At 47.4% G+C, this 10,391-nt stretch overlaps 1 protein-coding gene across 3 annotated transcripts in view; it reads left to right on the top strand.

The window, feature by feature from the left end:
* Positions 1 to 1,199: 1,199 nt before the first annotated feature.
* Srl (sarcalumenin) overlaps positions 1,200 to 10,391 on the top strand; it is a 43,373-nt gene continuing 34,181 nt past the window's right edge. For 2 of the 3 annotated variants that reach the window (XM_031361041.1, XM_031361032.1), the window contains exon 1: positions 1,200 to 1,267. In XM_031361041.1, coding sequence (XP_031216901.1) covers positions 1,207 to 1,267 — 61 coding nt within the window. In that variant the 5' untranslated portion in view covers positions 1,200 to 1,206. The remainder of the gene's footprint in view (positions 1,268 to 10,391) is intronic. The other variant, XM_031361026.1, reaches the window with a different exon arrangement.

The following is a 10,391-nucleotide window of genomic DNA, read 5'->3' as shown; positions in this document are numbered from 1 at the left end:
GCTGGTATATACGACATTGCAGACATTGGTTAAATTTTATCAGTTTGTACCCTTTAGATAGGTGTGTTTACAAGGCATGGTGGTGTACACCTTTGGTCCTAGCACTTGGGAGGCAGAGGCAGGAGAATTCTTGAATTGAGGCCAGCCTGGTCTATAGAATGAGTTCCAGGACAGTCAGGCTACACAGAGAAACCCTGTCTCAAGAAAAACAAAAACAAGAAACCCTATGTAGCCTAGTTTTTGTTGATGGTGTATCAATAAAGCTGTACTAAAAATGTAAAGCACAGGGCTAGGGATATGTTTTTTTTTTGTGGCAGAGTGTTCTGGCCTAAGCCCTATGTTCAATTTCTAGTACCATAAAAACAAGCTTTGAGAAATGTAAAGTGCCTAACAGGGAGTAGGCAGCCAGTTTGCTTTTAGTTCATTTACTCCATGGCCAGTTGCTGCCTCCTCCCTTCCTGGTGACGCTCTCTCCTAGCCAGACAAGCCGGCATCTGCTGTCTCTCAGCTTCTTACAGGCAGCTTTCAGGGTTGCCACAAGCCCAGAGAAGACCACACCAGAAAGCACTCTGTAGAGGAGACTGAACATTCAGGAGCCCCTGCCCACTGGAAATGGATCTGCCTCTCCACCTCCAACTGATATCACGTCACTCAGGAGATTCTCGGAGTCCCCTTTTTCCCTCTGCTCAGCATTCTCTATACAGAGGCCCTGGAAGGACAAGCTCATAGTCATCGACCTCAAAGGTCAGATGTCGTGGGTTTTCCTATTTGCTAGATTGCAGATCAGTGACTATCAAATAGGATTGGTTTCCATTTGGCCGATAGTCCTTCATTTGGAGGCATTTCCAGGTCCTTGACCTATCTGAGACTTTAGGTCAAGGTAACCAATATTCTAGGAAGACTCAAGTTCCTAAATCCTGGACCTTAGCCCAAGGGCCATCTTTAGCCCCTTATGTCCCCTACCCTGGACTAAATAATCCTGGGCATGTTGGGAGAGATTACTACTGGGCTCTGCTTCTGGTGCTTGGAGCCTAGGAAAACACCCACAGTAGCTTTTGGGGGTCTGGGCTTCTTCCCCATCATGTTTGCACAGTTGCCCTAGTGACTGTGTGACCCTTCTCCCCCGCCCTCCTCTGCCTGCTGTGCCTGCTTGCACCCACCATATAAATAGAGGCGAGGAGCAGCTGGGCTCTCTTGGCAGTCACCATGAAGGCGCTGCTCCTGCTCTGCTGCTTCCTGGCCTCGCTGCTGCTTTCGGGACAAGCAGGTACGCCCCCTGCACAAATGGCTTCCACTGTGCCCCTAATGTTCTCAAGTTTTTATCCCAGTGGGGGGCTGGGCTGATAGCAAAACTTTGCTTCTAGCTAGTATCACTGCCCTTCTCACAGGGGCCTAGGACACAGAAGATGAGGTGCTAGAGAGAAGTGGGGGCCAGTGAGGGGTTCTAAGAAGAAATGAAAGCAGATGGTTCTGAGGGTTAGGCCAGGTTCAGAGAGAAGAGTCTCACGGGAACATGCTAGAGAGAGAATCTCTGAGATGGATGAAAATGCACACTCTTGGAGCTGGAGGTTGTCTGAGTTACCATCTTGGTGGGAGAGGGCACAGAAGACTTTGTTTTAGCCAGTGACTTAGGTCTGCACGGCCGCGGACAGAGTGGGACCCTGCAGACAAAGCTGAGATTCATTTTATGGACAGTGGGACAGAGTTGGAATTGGGATAGGGTAGAACTGGATGGAAAGCTGAGGACTGGTGACCATGTTGGAAGCAATTGGACAGAATGCAGAGGGGAATGGAGGAGAGCCTTCTGGGGGGCAGGGTCTCTCATCAAGAAGGGGGCTCCGCTCTGCACACCGTGGCTTTCCTTTGACATCTCAGCATTTTGTGTGGCAGAGGCGGTGGCTTGGGTTGCAGCATGGGGGTTATTTATAGGCTGCGGAGGGGACACCCATCATTTTGCTACCTCTCTTGTTCTTAAGGCTCCCAAGGCTGGCTTCCCCTTGGAGATTCTTTGGGGAGGTGCTCTAAGATTCCCCCAAGGGACCTAGGACACCCTGCTTTGTCTCCCATGCTAGCACTTCGTCTTTGTGAGGTTTCTGGTTCTGTGTCTTAGACCTTTAAGTCTGTCCCATGGACTGGAGTGACAGGGGTGCTGTCCTAGTGAGAGTATAGGCATACGAGGAACAAAAGCCATTCTTTGGGGTATGAGAGGCAAGGCTGGGTGCTCTGGGCCATTGAGCTTGCCGTTGGGCCCTGCCCTTGTCTGCCCTTGGGTTAATTTGGTCTTCATGGAGCTGTGGTGGCTGGAGTGGTGAGTATTCCAAGCGGCTGTCAGGTGGCTAAGTATGGAAACAGGCCTGTAATTGGATCCTGAGCCTGAAGCCACTGCCACCCTCTCCTCTTCGGCCCCTCCTCTGCCGGCTCCAGCCCCAGCTGCCACCTTGAAGCTACCACACAGCAAAGCCCCAGGAATTTCTGTCCTTTTAGGGGCATTTTTAAATTTTTCATTCTTTGTATAAAGGGGACAGGATTTCTAGACTATTCTGAAAGCTCTGCTCAGAGCTCTTGCTATGGGAAAGAGGCACGTGATTCATATGAAGGCTCTTCTAGCCTGTTTTTGTACCCCGTCTTGCTCTTGCTGGTCTCAGATCCCCCTGCCTGCTTGTTCTACTTCAGTTACCACAGCCCTGCCCAGTTGTCGATTGTGTACCCTGAGGTGGCGGCTGCTTCAGCTCAGGGGAGCTCACTAGATACCTGACGCTTTCTCTAGACACCTACACTAGCAGGCTTTGCTAGTGGTTGAATTTCTCCCAGAACTTGCCATGCTGGCTAAAGGTCATGTCTTTGTATCTGAACTCCCGTCTCCACTCTTCCTCTTGTCATTTATGTCCCATTTTGCTCTGCTCTGGGCTAGAAGAAGCAAATGTCTTCTCTAGCTCTACCCCCCCCCCACTTCCAAAGATAGGAACCCTGCAACACAACCTATCTTCTCTCTTCCACGTTGCTTCCACAGTTCCTCTAGCCTGGGTGCTTGACTCTGAAGCCTCCATTGACTCTTCTCATTAAGAGATCCAGCATCCCTGTTTCTCTAGACATTAGTCACACGTACCTACACCAGAACTTGGGAGCAGCCATTGGCTCCTGTCCCCAGACACTTCCGGCACCTTCCCTCTTACAGTTGCCCCTAGTTCTTTATAATTGCCTGAGTTCTCTCTGTGGTCTAAGGACCTGGAAGAGAGAGGGGTCTCATCAAGAATGCCAGAGATGATTTAATGAATGTTTTCATTGGATAGTGAAGGAAAGGACCTTCTCGGTCAGGGACAGAAGCACGTGCTCCAGTGCTGTTAGCACTCCTCTGGGAACGGGGCCCCTCCCCTGCCCCTCCCCTGCCTTCCTTCCTCCGACAGACCCTGTGGGTGAATGGGAAAGGGGGTGGTAGACAAGGTCACCCACAATGTTTCTGAGACTGTTGCTTCAGATCACTTGACCCTTGACCCCCATCCCAATGGTAAGAGGTTGGTGTATGCTGGGGTACCCTTCTATAGGCCTAGGGTGATGTCCCATGTCACTCCCTGAGGGCACAGGCTGCCTCCTCTTTAACTTCCTTTCTGGCTCTTCCACAGGGCACTTAAGTTGCTTTGTCTTCTGTTGGGAGGGAGGCTTTAAGAGGAGTGAATAATAATACTTATTTTTATTGTTATAATATTTAAAAAATTTTAAGGAATATGACAAAAAAGATATTGTAGGTATTGAAGGAGGGTCTCTCGGAGGAGTTGGGGTACAAAAGGGAAACAAGAATGTTACTTAATTCTATTTACTTAAAATATGATTTTAAATGTTAACAAATTCAGATAAATTGAAATCATGCAACTTTTCTCAGCATAATGCAATAAAAGTTAAAAAAAAAAAAAAAAGAGGAGTGAATTCAGGGTTCCAGGGAGAGCTGACTTTAGAAGCCTTTCTAGTTCCCAAAGTGATGTCTCCTTGTCTAGCTTGTGAAAGCTAGACAAGCTCATAGGGGGCATCTGTTCCCCTACTTTCCACACAGAGCCTGTAAAGCTGTGCCAGGATGTGCATATGGCTTCATCCCCTTTCCCAGTGGCATGGGAACCACAGTTTGGGAAATTCTGTTTTCACCCCATATATGTTACAGTGAACACCAAATGTTACAGTAAAGGTCAAATAACTAGTTCCTGGCTAGCCAGAACCAGAATTCAGGTCTCTTTTTTTCTTGCACCATGCTTTTGCCCATTTATCCCCTGGAGAAGGTGAAGAGAAGGCCAGTTGCAACCAACTGTGAATGTGCTTGTGAATGTAGGCTGAGAAGGACCCAACTTGTGTGGACACAAATGGAAGACAAGATGGCTGCTTCTGCTTCGGGCTTGGCCTAAGCGGGGGAGGAGGCTGGGTGCTGTACTTGCTGGCTGGAATGAAGGTGACATCTGGGAGAGTGTGCTGTGCAGAACAGGGTCTGTTGCTGTTGGGGGTGGGCACATTCTCTACTCTTAGCCCAAGTCCAAGCCTATCCTGTAGGGTTGCTGGAGGACTTGAAGCCATTCATTCACACAGCTTGAAATATTTCATCATCTTATAAAGTCATCCTATATTTACTGTGCCTGCTGTATTTTAAGTCTGATATTGGAGGAATTCGGAAGAGATTTTTGGCATACCTTTGGTCTAGAAGGAAGGAAAAAGACAGCTTCCTCCTTACATATGTGCTGGGCTGATAAGATGCTATCCTATTGGAGATCTGAGAAATCAAGAAGCTGAGGCAGGGTTATTGGGCTGAGTGGAGTGAAGAATGTCTTTTTTATGAAATAAATAATATTTGCACTTACTGATTGGGGAAGGGCATGTGTGTGCCACAGCATGTATATAGAGGTCAGAGGACAACTTTTGGGAGTCTTGGTGATCTAATTAGTGTCATCAAGCTTGGCAGCAAGCATGCTTACTTGCTGCGACACTTGCTGCCTCTGAGGAGTATTTTTAGATTAAGGAAGATAAAGCTGGACCTTGAGGGAAGGATTCAGCTATGAGAAGATAGCAGGAAGGGGATGTGTGTGAAGGGAACAGAACTGGCAGCCTTATGGAGTGAGCTGTGGGTGCTGGCCGAGGAAGAAAGCTGTCTTCTGTGGGCAGTGGGGAGCCAGGGAGGTCTTTAAGGAGATGCACTTGGTTATGTTGGTAGGAAGGAGCAGGACTGGAGGAAACTAATTAGTCGGCCATGTCAGAGAGCATAGTCCCAGTGAACTTGTGAGTGGGCGGAAGAGGCAACCCTAACAGAGTTAGGATACCCCAAACCAGACTTCCCAACCCGGGCAGCTCCAGGAAGACCTGACGGGCTTCCTTGTAAATCACTGGAGGAACTGTCAGAACAAGACATTGCTATGCAGGAGAGAACACATGCTAAATGTTCGGTTTGGGCTGAGTGTGGTGATACATGACTTTAATTTTAGCCCTCAGCAGACAGTGGCAAGTAGATTCTGTGAGTCAGAGACCAGCTTGGTCTTCTTAACAAGTTCCAGGCCAGCCAGAAGTGAAATTCTGTTACACATACACAAAGTTCAGTTTGGGTCATTTTGAGTGCCTTAGACTATGGGACTAAGTCTTAGACTAATCTGGATGGAGATTAAAAGTAGTTAGAAAGATGAGATCAGACTGAGCATGTTGGCATATGCTCGTAATCCTAACACTTAGGAAAAAGGATTCTGAGTTCAAGGTCATCCTGGGCTATATAGAGAGTCTCTGTTTTAAAACAATAAAGGAAAACAGAGGAAAGATAAGATTGTACTCTAGGATTAGATGAAAACCAGGCCTAGAAATGCAGAGGTGCAGTTCATTTATACAGAGACCAGCAAGGCTGGGAAGGAGGGAGCCATTGTAGAGGGAGAAAAATAAGACCCAAGAACTAATCTTTGAAGGACACTGAAACTGAAGATTAGGAAGAGGAAGAAGATAATAAAGAAATGAGTTTCAGAAAGATGGAAAGGAATACCAGGAGAGAGAGTGGCCCAGTGGCCAAGGGAAAGGATGTCTCTTAGAGGAAGGGGCAGTCAAGGGGATTAAATGTCACAGGGACCTGGGGGATGATGAGGTGTTGATTTTGACAACCCAGAGGTCACTGGCAGATTATAAGGGATTTAAGAGTATTTAGTGATCACATAGAGGCAACATATTTAGATGTGGGGAGTTAAAGATTAAGTAGGGTGGATAAAAGCCAGTAACAGAATTTTGGAGCCAGAAGGCACTGCAGACATAGAGAAACTTTAACACTGGGTATATTTTTGAGCCAACAGGGAAGGCTCTTGTGGGAAGGAAGAGGTTGAAGAGCACAGGGAAGGGCTGGCATTGTGGCTCAGTTAGCAGAGTGACTGCATAGCATGCATAAGGTCCTGGGTTCAATTCCCTGCACCACATAAAACTGAGGATGGTGACCCAGCACTTGGCTGGTGAAGAAAAGAGAACCAAGAGTGCAGGGTCATGCTGGGCTACGAGTGAGTCAGAGACAGGCTGTGCTATATGAGACCCTGACTTTTCTTTTTAAAAAAGGACAAGAATGAGATGGCAAGTGGGATGTCTAAGTTGTGGGATGTCAAAATTCTCAAGAAGGGCACAAAAGGCCTGAGCACAATGAGAAGCAGTGAAGAGACATTTGATAGATACCATGGTAGGAATCAGTCTCAGTGACCCATGCTATCCAAGGAGCTGAACTAGGAGGCATGCCTGGAGGATCCATTGGGGATTTCTCTACCCGCCTAATTCTGCGACCCTTTAATGCATGTGGTGAAGCTCAACCATAAAATTGTTTTTGCTGCTACTTCATAACTGTAATTTTGCTATGGTTATGAATCAAACATAACTGTTTTTGAAGGTAGAGGTTTGCCAAAGGGGTTGTGACCCACAGGCTATGGAAGGCCATGGAATGGAGAGCCTGACAAACTTCCGAGAGTTCTGTGTACTTAGGGAGACTTATTACTCTGAGCTTGAGTTGAAGCCAAGCCAGTGTCCACTGTGGAGGAAGAACTGTGAGATGTTTGGAGGAGGAAGAGGAGGCCGAAGGTGAAACAGTAAACCAGCATTTCCATTAGGTGAATGTGTGGAGGGGTGTGTGCCACCTTCAGTCAGAGTGAATGAACTTGCCCTGACTCCATCATCCAGGGTGTATACTTAGTAAATGCCTGTTGAGTCTACTCTGTGTAAAGCACTGTGTGCTGGTCCCTCTGGATTCAAGTTTTTAAGTGGAAACTGACAGGGGAACCCATGGCCTGGGTCACCTGGATGATGATCCTGCTATTGGTGAGAGATGAAGACAGGCGTCCAGACTCAGGTCTCCTCTCTGGTTTCATCTTGGCTTGGAGAAAGGGAATGGACAAGATGGGTAAGGCTGTGTCCTACTTTGGGAGCCCTAGCTCCTCAGAATCTCCTGCTCTCACCTGCCTTCTTAGGAAGGCATTAGAGCTGAAGCTGTCTGTAGGGCCCGGTAATTCTTTCTTGTCTTACTTCTTCATCTCCCTGCCAGCACTGTTCTTCATTTCCACTACTTACTATAGTTCAGTCAGGAAAAGCTACCCTCATGTGAGTGGAAGACCAGGGCTCAACAGCTTGAACTGTCGTTTTTGTTTTTGTTCCACCCCCCTCCCCAAGAGAGGGTTTCTCTGTGTAGCCCTTGCTGTCCTGGAACTCACTCTGTAGACTAGGCTGGCCTCAGAAATCCGCCTGCCTCTGCCTCCCCAGTGCTGGGATTAAAGGCGTGCGCCATCACTGCCCAGCCTTGAACTGTTGTTTTTATCTCAAGAAATGCATCTCTAAGGTAGAATTTCCCATTGCTTTGGTGAGCAGGGCCTGTGGAACCCCTTAATTATAATACCAACAGGTAGTCCCTGAGTTCTGTACAGTGGGCCTCTACCTGGTGCTGAGTAAGGGAAGGAGGCACAGGGAGCCCGGCTGTAGGGCTGCCAAACTGGGTCTGTTTAGTGTTCCCCTGGTCTCAGTCTCCTGAGTCCACCCCAGCCCAGAATGCTCAGCAGGAGAATAAGACAAACCTAATCCAGGAACAAATGGGACTGTCAGATTCAGCAGAGTTTTTGGAGACTGGTCTCATTCCTGCCTACTGTGGCCTGACTGCTCTGCTGTTGTGTTTCTGTAGGATTGAGGAGTCTCCCCCATCCCTCCCTGCCCCCAAGAAAGGGCTTCTCTGTGTAGCCCTGGCTACACAGAACTGGGACTCGATCTACAGACCAAGTTGACCTCAGACTCTGATCCTCCTGCCTCTGTCACCTGAGTGCTGGGAATAAAGGCATGCACTACCATGGTGGCAAGGATTTTTTTTTTTTGTTGTTGTTGTTGTTTTGTTTTGTTTTCTGAGACAGGGTTTCTCTGTGTAGCCCTGGCTGTCCTGGAACTCACTCTGTAGACCAGGCTAGCCTCGAACTCAGAAATCTGCCTGCCTCTGCCTCTCAAGTGCTGGGATTAAAGGTATGCGCCACCACTGCCCGGCAGCAGCAAGGAGCCTTAACCCATCTGGTTTCAGCCTTCTTTCCCACTCTTGAAGGTGGTTTTACTTACAATCAACGTTTCAGGTCCCTTCCACCCTATGGGGATATGCTTGTCGCTTGTCAACTTATGTTTTCACCTCCCCTCTCAGAGCAGCCATTCCTGAGCTGCTCAATTGTAAGATAGAAAACTTGGAGGACCAGAATTAAATCAGAAGTGCAAGTAACAATGTATTAAATCTCATTAATAACTAAATATAATTAGTTAATGAGTAGAATCTTATCAGAATTAAAGGGCCAAGAGATCAGCTGTTCACATTTCCAAGGCCTTATAGTGGATTCTGTGTCCAGTTGAACAGTTCTTCCTCAGCTAGTATGGAGGGAGAGCTGCTTTGAGCTGCCTTGGGGTGAGTGTGCCCATGGGATTCTGAAGACACAGAGAAGAAAGACAGTGTTGCCAGTGGGAGCCCCCCTGGAAGTCCGTCTTTCCTGAGATGGTACAGTGTGGGGTGTAGGAAAGCAGGGTTGCCATGAACGAAGCCAGAAGGATTCTACGGGACCCTGGGAGGCTTCCTGGCTCTCTGTAAGAGCATTAGGGAACAGGAAAGGGCTTTTCTCCATCCACTCCTTCCCAGGGTTCTTCTTTGCATAGCCTCCTGGAGAGTTCTTACTTCTTCCCTCAGTTTGGAGTTTGCTAAGTACCCTGTGAGTGTGGGCTATGTGCCAGCCTTTGGGAATAGAGGGCTTATCAGAGACCAGCAGAATATAGGTGTGGTCTTCCTTAGAAATCCGCCCCCTCCCCTTAGCTAAGGAGATTGAGGTGGATCCCAGTCAGAACGTAATCGGAAGTGTGAAAACGCAACAGAGTGAATTCTCTGGGAAATTGAGTGAGTCCAAGGAGTGGGGGTATTTTACCTCCAAAGAGGGAGAGCTGAGGCAGATGTGGGGTCTCTAGCCCTCATAGACCCTGCCTAGGCCCTCCAAGGTCCTGACAGAGCCACATGGTACAGGCAGGAATGGACTGACTGTGTCTCTGCCCCGAAGAGCTGACCTTCTATTTGGAGAGATGACTTGCACTGTAAAAAAATGTTACTAACACCCCCTGCAGCCTACACTCTGGTTGGAGCACAGAGGAGAGTTAGGAAGGTCAGCCCCACACACGGAGTCAGCCACACGTGTAGGAGGAGACAATCATCAGCTCATCTGCCTCTGGAGGGCAAGACATTGCACTTTTACTATTCTCTTATAGACTTAGAAATGAGTAGGGATTTTAAAATTCATGGCTTTGTTTTCACTTCTGAAAATCAACCATGGTCCAAAAAGATTAAAAGGAAAATCCCAGAAATAAGCAATTCATAGATTTTAAATAACATATATATATTTTTTTGAAACAGAGTCATACTATATGGTTTTGGCCAGGCTGGCCTGAGATTCACTATGTAGGCTGGTCTGTGTTTGCAGAGATCACCTGCTTCTGTCTCCCAAAAGTAAGGATAGAAGGCAATGCCTGACCACTTTCTAATTGTTTTAGTTAGTTATTAGTTTTATTGTTACTCTTTTCCTACCTTCCCCACACTTTTACAGTACTGGGGATGAATGTAGGGTCTCATCCAGTCTGGGTATGCACTCAGCCACTGAGCTAGATCCTCAGTTCACTGTGCCTAATTTAAAATTTTATCACATTTATTTATTTATTCTGTGTGTATGTGCACACATGTATATACATGTGTGCACATACACACAGAATAAATAAGTAAATAGAGGTCAGAGGACAACTTGTAGGAGTCTACCATGTAGAGTTCTGGGAGTCAAACTCAGGTTATCCAGGCTTGGTCATATCCTTTCCTACTGCACCATCTTGTTGTCATCCCACTTCTTCCTTTCTTTCTTTTTTTTTTTTTT

The sequence above is a fragment of the Mastomys coucha genome, unplaced genomic scaffold, assembly GCF_008632895.1.
Source record: "Mastomys coucha isolate ucsf_1 unplaced genomic scaffold, UCSF_Mcou_1 pScaffold12, whole genome shotgun sequence".
NCBI lineage: Eukaryota > Metazoa > Chordata > Mammalia > Rodentia > Muridae > Mastomys > Mastomys coucha.
Note: the sequence above shows the minus strand (reverse complement) of the source record. Positions and strands in the feature narration are given on the sequence as shown.